Genomic DNA, 22932 nt, shown 5'->3' with positions numbered 1-22932 from the left:
CACTCCTGAACCACAGACAACGTCAGAGGCGTCTTACCTGGGCTAAGGAGAAGAACTGGACTGTTGCCCAGTGTTCCAAAGTCCTCTTTTCAGATGAGAGCAAGTTTTGTATTTCATTTGGAAACCAAGGTCCTAGAGTCTGGAGGAAGGGTGGAGAAGCTCACAGCCCAAGTTGCTTGAAGTCCAGTGTTAAGTTTCCACAGTCTGTGATGATTTGGGGTGCAATGTCATCTGCTGGTGTTGGTCCATTGTGTTTTTTGAAAACCAAAGTCACTGCACCCGTTTACCAAGAAATTTTGGAGCACTTCATGCTTCCTTCTGCTGACCAGCTTTTTAAAGATGCTGATTTCATTTTCCAGCAGGATTTTGGCACCTGCCCACACTGCCAAAAGCACCAAAAGTTGGTTAAATGACCATGGTGTTGGTGTGCTTGACTGGCCAGCAAACTCACCAGACCTGAACCCCGTAGAGAATCTATGGGGTATTGTCAAGAGGAAAATGAGAAACAAGAGACCAAAAAATGCAGATGAGCTGAAGGCCACTGTCAAAGAAACCTGGGCTTCCATACCACCTCAGCAGTGCCACAAACTGATCACCTCCATGCCACGCCGAATTGAGGCAGTAATTAAAGCAAAAGGAGCCCCTACCAAGTATTGAGTACATATACAGTAAATGAACATACTTTCCAGAAGGCCAACAATTCACTAAAAATGTTTTTTTATTGGTCTTATGATGTATTCTAATTTTTTGAGATAGTGAATTGGTGGGTTTTTGTTAAATGTAAGCCAAAATCATCGCAATTAAAAGAACCAAAGACTTAAACAACTTCAGTCTGTGTGCATTGAATTTATTTAATACACAATTTTCACAATTTGAGTTGAATTACTGAAATAAATGAACTTTTCCATGACATTCTAATTTATTGAGATGCACCTGTATATATATATATATTATTTTTTATTTATTTTGTATTATTATTTTTTTTAAACATTCCGTTATTCCAGTTTAAAAATGAAACTTGTAGCAACGTTGTAAAATATGAGGTATATGCATAAAATCTGAGTTGTGCTTGTTATTAGAGTATGCTAATACATCATTTGCAGTGGTGTAGCCCTACCAAAAAAAAAAAAAAGTGGTTTACTATTGCCCAGTCTCTGTTCGTCTGACTAGGGGTTGTTGTACTATAGATTGTACTTTACTATTACTGTAGACTGCGTAATCTGCGTATAGAGAGCAGGCAGAACTGCAACTCTGTACATATCATAAATGGGTCATTCCTGCAATTCTGTGACAATCCGGCTTTGAAACTTTTGAAAAATAAAACATACTTTTATAAGTTTCTTCATGTTTCATCATTACAGGGACATATTAAAGATTGTATTAGTCATACTGGTCAAGCTAAATTACTATAAAATTCAGATGTCCATCCAGTTAAATGGGCAGCATCAGGGTGGACATTCAGTGGATAAATGAGCCACTATTGATATCTAGGAAACATACAGTATTTGTAAACTAATATTTACAATTTTATTTCTGTTAACATACTGTATGTTGAAATTGTATATATATTAATTTGTTATATTATAACACTTGTAATGGGGACTTAAATCACACAGAATTGTAGGAATGACCCATATTTACAGGCGTTCCTGCGCGAGACGCTGCTTTACATTGAAAAACATAATGCTACATGATAATGCACCAATTACAACAAAGAATCTCCAGTTTCACAAAACAGCATCCAATACAGTTAAAGGGAAACTAACGTCAGTAGATTATGGACTTCTGAAGCAGCAAAACAAGTGGGTATACTGAGGGTATACGCAAATATTGATCCTTAGAAGTCGTTATACAAAAACAGCCCTGGGAAAAAATTAATTACATGCATATCATTCGGCATATACGTGCGTATGGCCCCAAATACACCACTGGTCATTTGATTCTAAGCGTTTCCTCTCACATTTTTTTTTCCTCCCTAATTTGGAATGCCCAATTCCCAATGTGCTCTAAGTCCTTGTGGTGGTGTAGTGACTCACCTAAATCCGGGTGGCGGAGGACGAATCTCAGTTGTCTCCGCATCTGAGACCGTCAATCCGCGCATCTTACCACGTGGCTCGTTGAGCGCGTTACCGCGGAGACATAGTGCATGTGGAGGCTTCACGCTATTCTCCGCGGCATCCACGCACAACTCACCACGTGTCCCACCGAGAGTGAACCACATTCTAGCAACCACGAGGAGGTTACTCCATGTGACTCTACCCTCCCTAGCAACCGGGCCAATTTGGTTGCTTAGGAGACCTGGCTGGAGTCACTCAGCACGCCCTGGATTCGAGCTTGCGACTCCAGGGGTGATAGTCAGTGTCTTTACTCGCTGAGCTACCCAGGCCCCCTCCTCTCACATTTTGATGTTCAGCCGTGAGTCAATTGTTGTACTTGACCCCCCTCCCATCCCACCCACACCTGCTCAACTTTTTACATATTTTCACACCCCTTTCATGACCATTTTATTCTTTAAGTCTGAGGTGTGAATGACTGGTGATCAAGTAGGGGGGGTTTCATGACACTTTCAGAACTTGAAACAATGTTTATTTAATCAACAATTGAGTTTTGCAGTGATGTTGAAATTGGTATTGAGAATCATGAAATTTCACTGGTATTGGTATACAAACTACAAAAATGTTGTTATCATGACAACCCTACTACAACTGTCACAATAAAAACATAATGGTTATTACCGCACACCTTGACAGTAATTTTCAGAGCTATATCATCTACAACTACTAAGTGTTTCTCAAAAACGTATTCAGCCATGCCCACATGATGTTTCTCAGAATCAGCTAAAGTTACTGCTATCATCTCTCTGTCAAACACACACACAGGTACAGGTACACACACACACACACACACACACACACACAAACCCTGTTGCTGACAGCAGATTTGGCTATGAGCTCCGACTTGTTGGAGTCAGGCTTTAGAGATGGCGCCTGTCAGATGGCCAAGAAAGAGAAGCAGAAAGCTTGTTCAGCAGACACATCATGCTCTAATGACCAGGAGATGACAATCAAAAGCAGCTCTAACTGCACCATTTACCACCCACAGCACAACCAGATAAAGAATGAGAGTTTTTCTGCACTGAGAGAAGTGCTAGTATGACAGAGGATGAATTAATATTACGTTTAGAAGAAAATAAATCTGAATTACTTTAACAACAGGATGGGTTTGGAACGCAGATGGTCTTATTGAGCCCAAGACAGTAGATCTGAAGTAATTAGGCGAGACCGCAGTTGGTTGGCACACGTTTTATTCTTTGTTGAATATCTCTGATGGAACAAACATTAAGATACCCCAAGTACTGTAGGTTCAAATGAAAGCTTAAGTTCTTAGGTAAAAAACAAACACATTCAATGTGACCAGATACTTATTGACTTTTGTTAATTAATGGTCAAACTTATGTTGTGCATTTGTGCCAGCCAACCCCAATATGGGGTTGGTTGGCACAGGACGTGGGGTTGGTTGGCAAAGTGTTAAAACACTATAGTTTTAAGAGAGAAGCAGCACAAATTTTAAACTAGGACACGGAGCAACACATATTTGTCTTCTATCATTAATATGAGTAATGATTATATAATTAATATGATATTATTAATATATATACAAATTTACAGATTGGAATTAATATGAAAAATGTTACTTATATAAACTTGTATAAAGATATAAATCTTTCCTTTTATTTTTTACTTTTTTTTAATTATCTTGGCTTGAATTGTGTATGTTTAATAGGCATAATAATAATAAGAAGAAGTATGAATTATTAATATTAATATACATATATGTAGGTATGTTACACATTTTCACATTTTAGAATAATAGTAAAGTCATCAAAACTATGGAATAACATAAATGGAACTATGGGAATTATGTTGTGACTAAACAAAATCCAAAATAAATCAAAACTGTGTTATATTTTAACATCTTCAAAGTAGTCACCCTTTGCCTAGAATTTGCAGACATGTACTCTTGATATTTTCTCAACCAACATCTTGAGGTATCACCCTGGGATGCTTTTTAAACAGTATTGAAGGAGTTCCCATCTATGTTGGACACTTATTGGCTGCTTTTCTTTATTATTTGATCCAAGTCATCAATTTCAAAAACTTTTTTTTAAATTAAATTTTAGTTAAATTAAATTTCATCCACAGCACTATAAAGTAAAAAAAACCCATCTCAGTAGAATTTAAATTGATCACTTAAGTTTTGTGGTCTGTGCAGCGATATCGAAAGAAGCCAGATTGAGTAGCACGAGTGATTCCGTTCTGCGCTCTCCTCTATTTGGAGCAAAAATATCGGAAAGCCTAGCACACGCACCACTCACGTGAAACGCAGATGTGCATGTCAGATGAAAAGCATATTTGGCATTTAATAAATGTCAAATGCGAGATTGATGTAATTAAATTTGCTTAAATTTCGCTTAGGCAGAAAAACCCATATTACAGACCAGTAATTCATCCAAACTTAACATTATATGGAATTTTGCATTTATCAATGCAAAAGTTGAATTGGAAGTAATAAACTGGAAATAAATGATATTCTAGTCTTGCCGCTAAAATAAATTTAACAGCTAAGATATTGCACTTGAGATGGTGATTCTACCAAAAAAGCAGATGATGACAGATGTCAGCCATAATTTCATTGTTATGATGAGATGTGCTATCTAGACCTTGAAACCAAATCAATTAGACACAACATGGAAACCAAGGACAAATTCGTTGGAATGATTATGTAATTATTTAAAAGAATAAATACATTTCTCCTGAGCCATATACTGTACATGCCAGAGTACAAATCTTTGTAGAAGTTTGCACTCAGTATGTTTACATGCACATTAAAAGTTTGATTTCAGTTGGACTAAAACAATAATTCATCTTTTTGAAATGTTATGCAAATGCTTTAGTCAGACTGAAATCATACCAGTCATCATTACAGTGCATCGCATCTACAGGAACAATCCCCATGGAACAACATGGCACTCAAGGGTACAACAGTGGAGTTGACCCCTTGGGGATTCAGACCTATTCACTTACCAGCCCGGATCTTTAAACACTTGGCCACATCATGTTTGATCTCAGTGCATGACTTGCACTCTTAGCTACCTGCTTATTGTCACTTAACGTGCCTTGTGCACTTTCTCATTTATTGCTTTGCGAAGAAAATAGATGCAAATGTACGTGTGGGTGTGAAGGCATTTGTGGCTTGTGAGATCATGAGTAGAATTAACATTTCTAAGCTTTATCAGATATGAATGTAACTAGCTACAGAATACTGAAGCAGTGGATTTGCAGACATAAGGCTGTGTACAGTGAGAGAATAGGGAAAGAACAGGTCAATAGATGAGTGTTTGTGAAGCTCAGCTCTGCCTCAGGGCAATCTTTGATGAAACGCAAACAGAGAGCCATCCTCAAAGAGGTAAAAGGTTTCTATCTTGAGTACATCAGATAGTGGCTCTCAAAAGTGACTCGAAATATTTCCGCCAGTCACATCTGATCTATGAAATGAAATCTCTGCCAAAATCACGAGCACGAGCAAAGCTGTTTACATTAGTAAATGGGATGGCAAAGCAAAGAGGGCTGTACTAGACATCGTATAAATGAGAAATACGACAAAATAGCTCTCAAGTAGACAGATCTTGTTTGTGGCCAGATTATTATTTTAGGGCTGTTCTATAGAAGAAAAAAATATGTCAAATTATAGCCCAAACACTATGTGATTTTTTCCATTTTTCTAACTTTTGCTAGTGAAGTAATTTTTTTCTAAACAAACAATTTTGATTCATTCAAAAACCCATTCAAGCTTGTGTTCACCTGATTAGGGTACAGATTTTAATTCATGTTTGATCATACAATGGCTGTAAATATTTTTATGTTCAACTTTTTTCACATTTATTACACACTAGCTGGTATTTTGTTTTTATAAGTGACGTAAAAAGTAGTAGTGTTCCTGTTCCACTCCACCATATCCACCATTAACAAAAACAGAAATTCAACCTAGCTGTTGGATCAATGCTACAGCAAAGAAAAAATGTTTAAAATGTGTTGTATCTGTTTATGCAAAATATTTCTAATTTCTGATAAATTAAAATTGTTAACACATAGTCTAATACAACTTTAAGATTCACAGTTGTTTTGAATTTAGTGAATCAACAATGCAATGAATTGAAACAAGTGCAAGGTAACCAATTCAAACCCACTTTAACTCTTATGCACTGCTCGGTCATTTTTGAACGAAATTAATTTTCTTTCTTTAATAAAAATAGTATACATTTGCCATCTGAACATACACACAAAAAAACGGGACTGGATTCGATGACGTTAGGCCACGTGACATAAAAAACAACACTTGTGTTATTCACAGTCAAATTTGATTGACTACAGGAAATGAATGGGCGAGACTATAACACAGAGCAATTTTTTTTCGAATTTGTCAAATAAAATCAACAAGTGTGGGTGTGACGAGGAGGAAGGTGTGGCCAGGCCGTGAGGGTGCACAGCCGGCGCCAAGTCAGTTAACCAGAGGGAGAGAGAGAGATAAAGGGGAGCCGGAGACGCCAGTTCGAGAAAGAGAGAGAGACACACGCGGCCGCGCTGTGTGTGTTTAGGTTTAAGTTCATTGTTTAAGTTCATTTATGCATTAAAATCTTATGTTAATTGTTCAGCTGGTTCCTGCCTCCTCCTTGCCCATCCTTTACCTGTTACATTGGTGCCAAAACCCGGGAAGGAGGAGGGATATGCTGTCGTGGAGTCCTCGCCGCTGCCGGCCCCCAGGAAGGGGAGGAACCATTCTGTCCGCCAGGGGTCGAAGGACTCGCTGCCCTCTGCCCAGGGAGGAGTGGCTGTCGTCCGCCAGAGGGCGGAGGAGTGGCTGAGGACCAGGTGACGGCGTGTCCGGGGACCGGCGAGCAAGTTTTTCTCTCTCTCTCTCTCTCTCTCTCTCTCTGTGTCTCTCCCGCTTGCCCTTTCCCTCTCCCCCATCCTCCCCTCGGCTCCCCAGGTTCCCAGGAGGTGGGGTGGACCATTGGCTGGCGGAACGGCCGATAGGGCAGCATCTCCCCTCCAGAGATTGGGGGGGAGTAGGCCAGTCCAGATGGCTGGCACTGAGTCAATTAATCAGCGGGAGAGATAAAGGGGAGCCAGAGATGCCGGTTCGAGAAAGAGAGAGACACACGTGGCCGCATTATGCATTAAAAGTTTATGTTGATTGTTCAGCCGGTTCCCGCCTCCTCCTCGCTCATCCTTTACCTGATACAGTGAGACTATAACACAGGGCTATTTTTTTAAATTTGTCAAATAAAATCAATAATTCAGCCACAATGCAGAACACACACATAAATTTGTTCAAATTTGACCACAAACAATACAAGTCTCAGTCTAAAACGAACAGTGCACAAGGGTTAAATCCAATTCATCTAAATTTCCACTAACTATAAGCTACCTAATGACATTACATAAAATATTAGCCACAGAGTGTTTGAAACTACAGTAGCTTATGGTAAGAACAAATGAATTATATATCATGATACAATTTTTAAAGTATAAGTATTACCTTTGGTATTTGGTGCTGTATTGTATGTGAACATGTCAAGCATGGAGATTTTCAAAAGATGAAGTAACAGACAGGAAGAGTACTGAGCAGAATCAGAAGGTCAGGTCATGAGAAAAGTTGGATGAGATCAGCGAATGGCATATTTATGGATTAGGGCTGAACTCTCACATAAATTAAGACTTTGCCTTCACAAATTAATGGCGACATTCAAGGCAATTGAGGTCAACTGATGCCTGTAGCCTACATATGAGCGTTTCTAGCAGAACAGGAGGTAGAAACACAAGACGAAAGAAACAGAAGAAATTTAGATGAAATTCCTGCATTAACAATGGAAATGATAAAGAACTAAACAGAAATTTGAATTATTAACTATTACACCAGTCAGAGGTGATTAATTGGTATGAACAGTGATTAATATAACCGACACATCTGCTGTGTTCATAGAAATCTCATCTCATAACTATATTGCTAGTAAAAAAACTTCTGTGTAACATCAATATAGAGTAAATTATATAAAATACTGTAAGACCAATGCAGGTAATGCAAGCCAATTTAATTGTTTAAATGCCGAACAATTCATTCAGTATCCAAAGGTTTTAATTTTTTTATTTTTTCAGAAAATTATGAAAATTCAGCATTGGGCTCGGTGTTAATAGTTTGTATCTTTGAGTCACAACACACTATGTGAAAACAGTCTAACCTTTTGATTCAATAAAATGAAATGGTTTGAATCTCTATTGTTTAACACATTTTTTAGAAAATATATCTGAATTTGTCAATTTCTTGAAAAACCCTTGTCCTGATACACCACGTCTATGACATTTACAGTAATTAACGTGATTAGTTTTTACTCGTTTTGTTTTCTAAGGTCAAGCATTAGTGCAAGGCCTAGCAAGTGTGCAAAAAAGCAAAACTAAAATAAGTAATCATTTAAATAATTTAAAAAGAATGTCTGTCCCTTGATTTCATGTCATTGGTGTTATCAATATTAAAAACATGTTTTTTCAGAAGTTTTTAAAAAGTGATTACAAAGTGATTTTGATATTTTAATTTTAATGTTCATTTAAATATGTTACTTTGTTTAATGTTCATGTGAAATATTTTTATTGACAAAAATATTCAGATCAGTGGTGTGTGTTTTTTGTGATGGTATTGACATCATCTTAGTAAATGAATCTTTTTAAGAATTTAAGAATTTGTCACTGGTGTTAAAACCAAATATAGATCTACAGTCAAGTTGTCCTTTATGATTAAAAATGTCAAGATAATAAAAAATGTTTACCCTCAGATTTTATGAATTTCAATATTTATTTATTTTTTTATAAGAAAGGCAACATTTTTTGAGAATGACCCATTTCCAACATTTAAGGTCTATTTAAGTTTGGCTGTAGGCATTGGAGTGTTTATTAGCGAGTTAAAAGCATCTCATTAAGAAGTGAATTGTGGGCGTTTGAGATCCTCAGTGGCTAAATTCACCACTCTTCTGACCGCAAACCTTCATGAACCATTTGACTAGCAGTGGATAATTGGCTGAACTTCATAGTCTTTGACTTTACCTTTCAGTGCAAGGCAATTTTTAAAAGTTCAATCCAAAAAGGGCAAAAAGAACTCAGCAAGATGTCGAAGGCAATTGCTTTTATAAAGGTCAATGTGTTTTTCTTTTATATTTTAACTTCAATATCAACTGCTCTCATGAAAGCAACATTATAGTGAAAATAAAATGGTACTAAGTTATTCGGTGGCCATTCACCAATATATATCATCAAAATTTGCAAAAAGGAGGAAAATTAGAAAATAGGTTGGCTACAGTAAACAATGCTCTGAAATTCATTCAAAGACCACATGAACTGGTTTGATGAACAGTTTTCTTTCATGTGTTGACATATTTCCAAATGAAGCAGGAAATTGGGGAGGAACATATCGACCGGCTCATCCCTCTTAACAAATGAGCTTATTTTGGCAATAGTATTTTTTTGAACAAAAATTGGGATAGGACATGAGTGCAAGATGTCATCGATATTTTTGCTCCATTTTACCAAGAAGAGAAAGACTGTACATTTTATATGTGTATATCTGCTAAAAGTTAATTTAGTCAACAATTAGCATATAGATGACCTCATAGATATCAGGCATGGCCTAAAAGACAAAAAACTGCAATTCTGATTTAATGGGGCCTTTAATTTCTAAGTGCTTTAATTGATTTAATTTATTTCTTTAATTTATAAAGAAACCTTCTCTCTGTTCTTGCAACATACGAGATGTTCGCAATGCTCTTGCATTTTGAGGTCCATTCGAGACACTTACCAGGTCCGTTTTGCACAGCTCCTGATATTCTGAAGAGTAATAGGAGGGTGTTTTCCCAAAGCTGTTGCTGTCATTGGCAGGTTTGTTTGGCTGTGCATGCTGCCGGTAAGTGGCACTTTTAGGAGTCCAGCAGAAAAGGTTGATGGATTCGCGGACACAGCGTTCAATGTCAATCTCTAAATGTAAAAGAAGAGAAGGAGAGGAAATGTTAAAACCTGGCTGAATTTTGTTGAGCAAGTTCAAATTAAAGTTTGTATAAACTTTACATTATAATATATTTTAAAAAGGGATTACACTTGGTTCTTCCTTCAGCTAGTGTCACAATCCTGTCCAGGCTGTGACAACTTTTAAAATATTGTATGGAACTGTACAGAACTAAAAACAGTGCAAACTAAGCTGGCATAAGAAGCATGTCTAGGGGTGTACCAATATATAGCTCGCTTTGTTGGTCAATTGCTGTGCTAAGCATAGAATAGTTACTAAACTACACTCTGTAGTGCCTCCAAACAGCATGTACTTAGCATGCTTACATTCACTTTCACTAGTTAGTACATAAAGAAATAAAAGAGATTTATTTGAGTTACATCGACACATCTAATTTTGTTGGGTTTACTCAATCCAACTAGGTTCTTTCTACACAAATTGTTTGAGTTGAGATTACATAGCAATTTTAAGTTAAGAAAACTAATTTTAAACATGTTGAACCACTGTCCATGATTGAATCAAGTTCACCCAGCTGGGGTTTTTTTTCATCGTGGGAGTATCGAATTGTGAATTCAGCATAGTGTTTCAAACCAAATCGCATTTGCTTAGGTAGCTACTGAATTTAAATTCAGACACTTAAAGCATTAAGAACAGCAGCTTTATGTCCATTTGCCAAAGTCACTGTCTAACGTCCTTATTTAACCTCGGGTGACTTTGGAAACCCTCTCCCGAGAGTTTCGCTCCAACCGCGCCAAACACTCCGACTCCCTGCCAATGTCTCATTCAGTCACACACATCAACACTTTATTCACTCTCTCACAGTAAAAGACGAAGAAAAGATGGGAAATTCAGCTGATCGCTTCAAATGCAAAGCAAAATCTCTTGAGCCGTGCGCCTTAAACCAGAGATTAAAGTGACAGGGATTCACACGGATATAAACAATATGGGAATCTTCTTCCACTCAGATTTGTCTTCTATCTATCTATCTATCCTGTTAGTGGAAAAAAACACATCCTAATGAAGTGCTTTAGCATCCCTGGCCTACTATTCAAATCAAGCCAAGTATGACAGTCTCATTTTATTTAAGAGGAAATGATCTGAATACTGGATTATACACACTGGACTTACACTGAAGGTCTGTGATTACAGTCCTCGAAAAGAACGGAGGTGAGAGAGAGTGTGCGAGACAGAATGTGACAGCACTGATTCTTGAGACTTCAGACAATACAGAATAAAGGAATGAAAAAGTAATGGTTTATGTACCAAGGAATTATTTTGGATTTATCTGTTAAACATGTTCTGATATATTCACATTTGCCTGATTCTTCTATTTTCTCAAAAATGCGGTTGTTCACTCAATGTGTCAGCACTGTCATACTGTATTCAAAAATAATGTGTACCGCCTCGTCAAATATTTATAACAAATACTGAAAATATAGAATTAACTACGATTAACAACTTATTGAGAATACAGGTTAGTTTCAAACTGATTTTCAGCTCCATCTGTTAAATTGTCACAGCCATCAGACAGAAAATCTGTCTATGGTACTGACAAAATAAACATAGGTATTTTGCACATCACTCATGTATTCATTTCAGTAGCTCTTTGTTTTTCTGGTGTTGCTAGCTGATAACAGGACTGTAACGGGTTCACACGATGGGCAAGGAGGAGGCGGGAACCGGCTGAGCAGTCAACGTAAACTTTTAATGACACAAATGAACAAAACACAACATAAAACTGACGCGCACACACACAACTTTGTGTGTCTCTCTCTCTCTCTCTAACTGGCATCCCTGGCTCCTCTTTATCCTTCTCCCGTCTGATTGGGCTTATTCAGCGCCGAGCATCCATCGTTATGGCCCAGCCATGCTCTCCTCCTCGTCACAAGGACCTACTTAAAATGAGGGAAATAATCTAAAATTTTAGTAATCTTTACAATTTAGATGATGGAGTTGACATCATGGTTGTGATAAAATATAAGTACAACTACATATCTTTATTTAAAACTCACAGGACTACAGAACTCACTAGACTAGATCTTTTTCAGCTGTGTGTAATTCATAGCCATTGAAATATAGAAAGAGTCTGACTGTTATTGCCTGCTTTCATAAATATCTGATGGTTCTGGCAAGAAGTAGTCACTGTCAGGATTCAGTCAGGACATAGTAGTAATGTTTCTTTTAAAGATATATATTTAAGGGGGTCTGGGTAGCTCAGCAAGTAAAGACACTGACTACCACACCTGGAGTCACAAGTTCGAATCCAGGGTGTGCTGAGTGACTCCAGTCAGGCTTCCTAAGCAACCAATTGGCCCGGTTGCTAGGGAGGGTAGAGTCACATGGGGTAACCTCCCTAGTGGGGCGCGTGGTGAATTGTGCGTGGATGCCGCGGAGAACAGCGTGAAGCCTCCACACGCACTAGGTCTCCGCGGTAATGCACTCAACAAGCCATGTGATAAGACGCGCGGATTGACAGTCTCAGACGCGGAGGCAACTGAGATTCGTCCTCCGCCACCCGGATTGTGGCGAGTCACTAAACCACCATGAGGACCTAGAGTGCATTGGGCATTCCAAATTGGGGAGAAAAGGAAAGCGAGAAAAAAAAAAACATATATATATATATATATATATATATATATATATATATATATATATATATATATATACACTATATTGCCAAAAGTATTCGCTCATCTGCCTTTAGACGCATATGAATTTACATCCCATTCTTAATCCATAGGGTTTAATATGACGTCGGCCCACCCTTTGCAGCTATAACAGCTTCAACTCTTCTGGGAAGGCTTTCCACAAGGTTTAGGAGTGTGTTTATGGGAATTTTTGACCATTCTTCCAGAAGCGCATTTGTGAGGTCAGACACTGATGTTGGACGAGAAGGCCTGGCTCGCAGTCTTCGCTCTAATTCACCCCAAAGGTGCTCTGTCGGGTTGAGGTCAGGACTCTGTGCAGGCCAGTCAAGTTCTTCCACACCAAACTCGCTCATCCATGTCTTTATGGACCTTGCTTTGTGCACTGGTGCGCAGTCATGTTGGAACAGGAAGGGGCCATTCCCAAACTGTTCCCACAAAGTTGGGAGCATGGAATTGTCCAAAATCTCTTGGTATGCTGAAGCATTCAGAGTTCCTTTCACTGGAACTAAGGGGCCAAGCCCAGCTCCTGAAAAACAACCCCACACCATAATCCCCCCTCCACCAAACTTCACAGTTGGCACAATGCAGTCAGACAAGTACTGTTCTCCTGGCAACCGCCAAACCCAGACTCGTCCATCAGATTGCCAGATGGAGAAGCGTGATTCGTCACTCCAGAGAACGCGTCTCCACTGCTCTAGAGTCCAGTGGCGGCGTGCTTTACACCACTGCATCCGACACTTTGCATTGCACTTGGTGATGTATGGCTTGGATGCAGCTGCTCGGCCATGGAAACCCATTCCATGAAGCTCTCTACGCACTGTTCTTGAGCTAATCTGAAGGCCACATGAACTTTGGAGGTCTGTAGCGATTGACTCTGCAGAAAGTTGGCGACCTCTGCGCACTATGCGCCTCAGCATCCGCTCACCCCGCTCTGTCATTTCACGTGGCTTACATGGCGGAGTTGCTGTCATTCCCAATCGCTTCCACTTTGTTATAATACCACTGACAGTTGACTGTGGAATATTTAGTAGCGAGGAAATTTCACGACTGGACTTGTTGCACAGGTGGCATCCTATCACAGTACCACGCTGGAATTCACTGAGCTCCTGAGAGCGGCCCATTCTTTCACAAATGTTTGTAGAAGCAGTCTGCATGCCTAGGTGCTTCATTTTATACACCTGTGGCCATGGAAGTGATTGGAACACCTGAATTCAATTAATTGGATGGGTGAGCGAATACTTTTGGCAATATAGTGTATATATATATATATATATTTATTTATATTTCTCTTTTTATTAAATGCAATACCTATATGAATGTATGGAGGTATGTGGACACAGGTGATAATGTTATAATTTAAATAAAAATGTAACTGTATACTTGTGTAGAGAATATTTGACACTGGGAAAAAAAATTCTTAAATTTAATGGAAAAAGAATTTAAAAAAAATGCTACAGTAAAAAACTGGTTAACTAGTAGTTTCCTTAACATGTATGGTAAAAAATTATATTTTATTAAAAAATACATTTAACTTTACAGTACAAAAATAAATAAAAATACTATATATTAATAAAAAGTATGATTTATCTCATAGTTTAAAGTAAAAATGTATATTATGTTTAACAAGACATAAAACATTTTTATGGTAAACTATCGTTTAAAATTACGGTGATAAACATTAATTGGGCATTCCCATAAGTCTCTGCATGACCTATCACATTTGATTACACTATTAATATTAAATATGTTTCTTCTTATTTTTTATATCATACCAGTTATGTACATTAGGATGTTTTATGCTAAATTGTATGTTATTAAGGTAATGTTTATTGTGGTACAGTACATTTAAAAGTGCCAAGTAGATTTTGTACTTCCAGTAGGTTGGTATATTAATATACAGTAGTGAACTGTAAAATATACAGGCACCAAAATGACATCCCGCAATGCCTGAAACATGGTAACTGTATTTTTATGGTTAATTTCTGGGAAGCACAGCTGCCGTATTTTTTGCCGTACATTTAACAGGATTTTATTTTTTTTTACAAACCAACACCTCCTGATCCCTTCTACCACCAGCCTAAATCCGGGACAGAAGTGAGGCACAACGAACAAGGTAGTCTTGCTTGCAGTGTGTGGATCATAATAATGGTGCCCCATCACCACTGTAATTATTCTAGCATAATGCCTCTCCTTCACTGAGAATGGTCTTCCCTGGTGCATGCACCAGGTGCCCTTGTACAACCTTCATTAATCCCAGCATCACAAAGACACCACGTACACGGTTTTACAATACAGATTTCCCCAAGGACACTTATTCCCTTCTTTATTTGCATTCATATTTATATGCCTCTTCAACATGCCAATACTTTGTCTGTTTTCACTCCCCATCACAGAGACACCAAGGGACATGGGGGGAAAGAGTGAAGACAACAATCAATTCACAAAAGGCATGAATGTTGCATGAAACAACCCCTTTCATTCAGCTCGCCATTCCCAATGTGGTCGAGACAAATACCATCCAATCGAAAGACGAATCTGGCAATGCATTCAACTAAAATCTTCCACAACCTTTCAAAACATAGCTTTTGTCACAGAATTAGCTGCAGACATTTTTCGGATATTGATATCCACAATAACATGTGTGGGGCCGCAAGGAAACAGGCATAAAGGAGCCATCTGGATTCAGTGGTAAAGCGGGATAAGAGTGACAGACTACTAAATTCTCCCAAAGCCATCAGCCACGGCTAGAGCTTACAAAAACAGCCCTCTAAAACATGTGGAATAGAATGACTTGACTGGACAGATAACACAACCTAAATGTAACATTAGCCTATGTCTTTAGCCAAGGATTAGAGCTATTTTAACATAGATAAACATTAAAGATACATTTCAGAATTGGGTCCGAGACTGCGTTCACATACTTGTACTCATACTAGTACTTGTAAAAATGTTCTAATACCAAAAACCGATACTGTCTGACGTACGAATGTCATTGCGTAAACATTCAGTGCATGAATGAAAATTACGATATGTCCTAGTGTGATTATTAAACCTGAAGGCTGCGATTTAATGAAATAAATGCATAGTCTGCATGTGCTGCATGCTTCAAGGTGAATGTGTGCTCATACACCAACAAAACCTCATTTTGAGCATCACACACACTCTTGTGTAGTAGATGACAGAGAGCAGAGCACTCATTAACCTTGAAGCATACAGCACATATAGACTACATATATATTTAAGAAAATCACAGCCTTTTGTGGTTTACTAATCACACTAGGTCATGTAGTGACCTGCTTTTCTGGAGGTGTGATGCTGTCATTGAAAACATACAAACTTAAAGGGCTTCACTCAAAATAAAAGCTTCATATAAATGGGAAAAAATGTACAGAAATTTTTACAGAAATATATCACTACTGTATAGTTATGTAATATTCACTGTAACAATAATACTAATAATAAATTAATAATGTAATTGTATTATATTAAAGCAAAATCTCACATCTGTGATACTCTGTTGTGTAGCACTTTATTTGACAAAAAACTATATATTGATGCCAGATGGGCTGGTTTGATTATTTCTGTAACAGCTGATCTCCTGGGATTTTCATGCACAACAGTCTTTAGAGTTTATTGAGAACGGTGCCAAAAAGAAAAAACATCCAGTGAGTGGCAGTTCTGTAGATGGAAACGCCTAGTTGATGAGAGAGGTCAACAGAGAATGGCCAGACTGGTTTGAACTGACAAAGTCTACGGTAACTCAGATAACTGCTCTGAACAACTGTGGTGAGAAGAATATAATCTTAGAATGCTATACTAAAATGCAGATTGGCACTGTTTTGGTGGCATGAGGGGGACCTACACAATATTAGGCAGGGGGTTTTAATGTTATGACTGATCGGTGTGCATATATATATATATATATATATATATATATATATATATATATATATATATATATATATATATATATATATATGCACTGATATATACTGTATATACAAAAACCTTCATCTGGTAAATACTGTATATAGGCTATAAAAAGCTTAATTTGGTTAATACTTAAGTATAAAGCATTATATAAGAGCCAAGTCTCGGTCATTTCAATTTAAGAGTCCCCGGTGTGTTTTGGGCTTGTTAATAGATACTGTAAAAGTCCTGCATTATGCACCAAATCTGATTTTTTTTTTTTTTTCTGATTATTATTGGGATTTTGGTTGCACAGTAAACTATATCTTGAATTGTATTTATTTTAGACTCTTGTAGCCTCTATGTCAGTGCCTGTCATAGAAAAGAAAGACTAAGAAATGTTTTATCCATAAACCAATTTTAAAAACGATCTGTCAATTAATCGATTCTCGGCCTTTTCCACCACCTTAGTTATTGGTATCGGCAATAATCCACTATCGGTCGACCTCTACTCTAATGTTGTATTTTGGATTGTGTTGTGAGGATTTGTATAAAAGTACTTTAAACCCCCAAAAATAAAATAAAATAAAATGCAATGTTATGTTGAACATTAATTGTTCCTTTTTCATTTGATCAATGTTTCTAATGAATTAATTTATTTAGACACACTTTTGATGATAAAATTGAATTATAAGCCTAATTTACATAAAAAGGAGGCATGTTTACACGGAAAGGAATGACAATGACTTAATTTAAACGTTCAAGACACAGTGCAATTTCAGCGCTGATTGCGTTGGTTAAACTAGATAGCAGGTGGTTAGTGAATAAGATGCAGGGTTTTGTGCTAAAATATTGGGACATCCCTATTAGAGACTCTTAATTTATGTAATTTTTTATAGTATTCAAGTAAAGAAGGAAACACATGTACTTAATTGGGGTTGCATGACTACTTATTTTTAATAGTCTACTAGTCGAGCCCATTACTCGACGTTAACGCTATATTTAGTTTAAAATCAACAAAACCGACCTCCCTGCCCTAAACAGTAAACCATAAACCGTAAACCTAACTGATAGATATATCCTACCTATTTGGCCACCCTCCTCTCTGTAAATATCTACAACAGTATTTGCTGTTGAAAAAACCCATATCTGTCGAGCATTACTCTGAACAGTATTCGGAGCTGCATGAGGAGCCCTACTTCTCTTGGCAGTAGGGATTAATGTTAGTGTGTCCATTCAGAGTCCACAAAATAATAACAAAGTGAAAAGAGAGTGAGCATGGGCCATTTAAAAGCCACTGGCTTGTGACTACATTTCATCAATGTCATCGTTTTCCACACAAAAAGTGCACGATAAGGCAAAGAAAAGTTGGCCTTGATACAGGTGATGGCTTTTAGCTAACGCCTCTTTATGTGCAGGATAAAACCGACTGCGGAGGCAAATTCAGCAACAGGGATTTTCTCAAACTAAAAAATAATATAGCTTGCTTCTGTGATTGTCAACTGAAAAGGATGTCTGCATTTTGTGAACAAATATGTTATCATGGACCCAACCCAACCTCTAGGATTTTTTGAGTAACCTGTATGAGAAAATAAAAAGGTTACTAATGGGTTATTGACAAGTTATGGCACTTGCGTACAGGAGGCATGATTTACAAGGCACCGTTCCACGTTCCAGTGTGTACGCAAACAGTCATGTAGCAACAAGTGGGTCAAACAAAGCATTGGTACAGAGGAATGTGATGACAATGCTTACAATCTCAAAAGAAAAATGTCTTATTGCATATTATGCAAATGGTAGTGGGAAGATGCACGGACGAGATTTTTACATTTTTTGCTGTTGCTTGTTTACGACAAACTCACCACTGCAATGCTAGTGTGTTCTGGGTGGTTTTTAGCATGATGCTATGCAGTTGCTAGGGTGTTCTGAGCTGTTTTTAGCATGTTGCTATGTGGTTGCTATCATGTTCTGGGTGGTTTTTAGCAAGCTGCTAACTGATCCTACTTTTTCTTCATTTGGTACTATTTAAGTTATAATTGCAAAAAAGAGATATATATCAAATAACTGCATATATTGTGTCTAACATTTAAGTTACTCATTATCAACTTCTTGTTCATTGAACTGTTGTTTAAAGGAAACATCCAACTCACAGTTGAGCTGTTGTGCTCAATATCAACACAACAGCAAACGTCCTATTGCTTCAATATATTTATAAAAAAGTTAGAACTAAACTTCAACTCCCTGGGTACTTCAATCCAGTAAATAATTTAGCTCATTGGGGTTGAGCTAACAGCAAGGGTTGTCAATCCCTGCTCTATATTATTAAACATGTGCAGTCAGTGATTCATTTCGCCACAAGAATTAAACAACCCATTTGGAGGAACAATGCACAGAACTGCTCCAAATCACTGTGTGTGTGTTTTGAGTGTGAGTGTGTTTGACAGTAAGATACCGAGAGGGCGTAGGTAACCACCGAGCAAAAATATTTTAACTATAAAAGGAGTTTTCTCACTCACAGCTCCTCACAGACGTTCATGCAGCTTGCCAGTAAAAAGAACAGAAATATGAAATCCCTGGATCTCAACAATATCAACCCACCAGCACCCCGTCAAGATACAAAATTCTTCTTCTTGCAAAGACATTTAAATGTTTAATGCCACTCGCTCCTCTGTGATGGGGAAATAGCCATTGATACAAGCGATTTGGAGACAAACGAACCAAAACAATCTCAAGATGCCAGATAATGGCCACACACTATGGATGCCTGCCAAATATCCAGTTACTGCTGAAACAATCACAGTGCATGTGATGCAGTTTTATTATCACTAATGAAAACTAAATGAAAACATTTTTGTTAACTGAAAAATAAAACCTACCATAACTAGATGATCTGAAACTAAACTAAAATAAATGTCTATAACTCCAAAATTGACTAAAAATAAAAATGACCACTCATTAAGTTTAGCTTTTACTTTATACATAAAACCTTTACATCCCACTAGCTAGCCCTGAGAAATGTAATACAGTTAAATATATTTAAATGACAATTGGTATAAACAAAACAAAAACATGAATAAAAGAAAATTATGATAACCAGATAAGAGTAATGCAATAATATTCAAATGATATCTGTTAATGTACAAACATTGGCAACCCTTAAAAAAAATAAAAAAATAAAAAAATAAGAAAACAAAATAATAACCTGTGAAATTTAACACAATCATATTTAAATTATATCAGTTAATGCGTTAACTTTGGCAACCCTAAAATATTAAAACAAAATAAAAATCATAAAAAAAAATAAAATAAAAAAAAAAACTGAACACACATTTATTCTGTGAGCACTTTACCAATCGTTCTTCTGTGCTACCTTGTACACTACAGCTACTCTGAGAACTTAACAGTGCGATACTGCAGATATTGTTGACTTTTGTGTGACAAATTGCTTGCTATGTTGGATAAAATGTCTGCTAAATGACTAAATGCAAAACAAAAAACAAAACAAAACACCAAACCAAACAAAACAAAAAACAAAACAAAACAAAATAAAACAAAACAAAACAAAACAAAACAAAACAAAACAAAACAAAACAAAACAAAAAAGATAACCTGAGAAAATTTTTATTTAGATGATTAAAACAGTTATTTTTATATGATATCAGTTAATGTGTTGCCTTTGACAGTCCTAAATTATTCAAACAAAACAAACAAACAAACAAAAGCACACAAAAAAATAAAGAAAATAAAATAAAGAAAAAATAAAAATAAAGAAAACAAACAAAAAACACAAATCAAAACAAAATCCAACACGGAAAAGCTAAAAATAAACTACAAATGAAAAATAAACAGAAATAATTAAACATTAAAAACTATAATAACCCTGATATGAGGCAATTAAAAGGAATCTGAAGCATGCATTAGAGGCAAAAGCAGAACTCAACATAATGCCGTAAAATAAACGACAGCCGTGACCTTCTAAGACATGTGTCTGCATCTTCTGCAACATTCTCCTCTAAATGACTCCCCCACGCAGTGTTAATTACACCACTGTCACAGCCACAGAAAGAAAAGAAAGAAAAGAGATGTCAATCCTCGAGACCCCAGTCAACCTGCGGAGAGAGCTCCACGCTCGGCTTCAAAGCAAAACTTTCCAGGACGTTTAATTCTGTGAGAGGCTGTGTGGTTTATGCAGAGTGATTGTGGATTTCCACAGCATAATATTACTTAGTCAGTAAGCTGACAATAAGCTTTGCTTTGAAACAAATTTGCTGTTTTTCTGATACAGAGATGGTGCTTACATCTAAAAAATTCCAAGCAACAATTAAAGACTTCACATAAGGAATAATATGGTGTGTATGAATATATATCTCTCAAACTGTTTCTGCGAATATCCAAAAATCCGACCAAAACAAACTGGCTGAACTTATAGGTCATGTGGGTTTGGAACGACATAAGGGAGAGTAAAATATGACAGAATTTTTATTTTTGGATGAACTATCCCTTTCACCCTCCTATGGTATTTGGTAATTTTTGACCCAAATACATTTTTCTCATTTAATAAAAATGGTTTCCTTTATCTGTGCAGTACAAGACTTGGTGACTTTTCCTCCATTTGCCATCTGAACATACAAAAAAAATTGGGCTTGAATCGATAAGTCTAAGTGGTCGTAAAAACAGTTTTGAAAAAAAAAAACAACACCTTTGGTATTCGCGGTCAAAATTGACCGACCATTGAAATTGAATGGGAAAGACCAAAAAACAGCAAATATTTTTTTTAATCTGTCAAATACAATCAATCAATCAGCCACAATGCAGAAAAAAAACAGACAGAAATTACAGGGTGAGACTAAAAAATCCTCAGTGCAAAACATACACACCCACTCACACAAAAACACACTTACACACACAAAAATGAACTGGTGAGAATATAACACAGACCTTTTTTTTTATTTTTTTTTTACATTTGTCAAAAAACTAAATAAATCAGTCACAATGTTAAATAAACACACACACACACTCAGAAATGAAGGGGTGAGACGATAACACACTCACAATGAACCAGGACATTAATAAGTGGAGCTCTACGGCCATCTTTTGGTCATTGCTGGCATTACAAGTCATCTGTTGTTTTCCAGCTGATGACAGCAATCTGACACACTCACACATGTTTGCAAAATACATTTTTACTATAGAAAGTTTAAAATTGCAAAATGTTTACTCTGATTCTTCTGTTTTATACTCTAATTGAATTTTCAGAATTTTGCAGTTCATTTCTGTTTCTTGATGTTCTTTTTCTTGACATTATTATGTATTTTCTTTTTTTATGTTTGAAATAAATTATTGGTAGAAACAATTTTACTCTATGTCTTCTCTTTGTAACACCATGGTCAGGTTTGATGACAAGCATAATTACATAAACTGCAAAAACTGACACTTTAAATTGATTTTAAAATGCTAAACTTTGACAAATAATAGTTTGATAATGTCTAAATATATATCCAAATGCATATATTGTGATAAAATATAAAATTAGGTTACAACAAGCCATCAGTCTACACAGTTGGTGGCTACCGCCATCTACTGGCTGTTTCTGGCATGACATGGTTTTCAAGTCATGTTATTTATATTTTGTTCACCTGATGGCAGCAATCTGCTTCCAATTTATGTCACATTCTGATATTTTCTTCATGTTTCAACTTATAATAGTGTAGGTTTTGAATTTATTTATTTATTTTCAAATAAATTGCTTATTTGTATATGCAAATTAATGGTAACATTTAGAAATGTACATGTAAATAAGATCAGAATAGCATAAAATCCTAAAAGAAATGCATAATTTTATTGTTCTTACTTCAGGGAAGAAGAAACTATATCATTGTCATCATAAAAAAAAAGGTTTACACATCTGACCCTTCCAGTCAAAAAGAAAGGTGGCATTTTTCAATACCATAGGAGGGTTAAAATGAAATGACACTTGTTTTGATACAATTGACAGCACAACAACAGCACAAGTTAATTTGTCTTTGGGAGAAAGCTGATAGTGTTTCGGCTAATGGTGCATCTCTGTTGATGTCAGGTGCGTGGTAATTTTTGATGGAGAACTGTCCTGTTAAATCTCTGCAGCTATTTCATGGTTGTCAGTGACAGATGCTTATTAGCCCCTTGCAGTCGGATTCTCTTTTGTCAAAATGTGATTGTTTCGCCCCTAGCTGCGTATTTGTCTTCTGACAGCATGGAGTAATGGCATGTCTCTTGCGCTGCTGTTGAA

General features: G+C 36.7%; 1 protein-coding gene across 1 annotated transcript in view; it reads right to left on the bottom strand.

Moving 5' to 3' along the window:
* Nucleotides 1-22932, bottom strand: part of tbck (TBC1 domain containing kinase) — a 79304-nt gene that overhangs the window by 17449 nt on the left and 38923 nt on the right. The window contains exon 23 of the mRNA XM_051703263.1: nucleotides 9904-10079. Within this exon, the coding sequence (XP_051559223.1) occupies nucleotides 9904-10079 (176 nt within the window). The remainder of the gene's footprint in view (nucleotides 1-9903; nucleotides 10080-22932) is intronic.

Source organism: Myxocyprinus asiaticus, chromosome 7, assembly GCF_019703515.2.
Source record: "Myxocyprinus asiaticus isolate MX2 ecotype Aquarium Trade chromosome 7, UBuf_Myxa_2, whole genome shotgun sequence".
Lineage (NCBI taxonomy): Eukaryota > Metazoa > Chordata > Actinopteri > Cypriniformes > Catostomidae > Myxocyprinus > Myxocyprinus asiaticus.
This window is presented reverse-complemented; position numbering and strand designations above follow the sequence as displayed.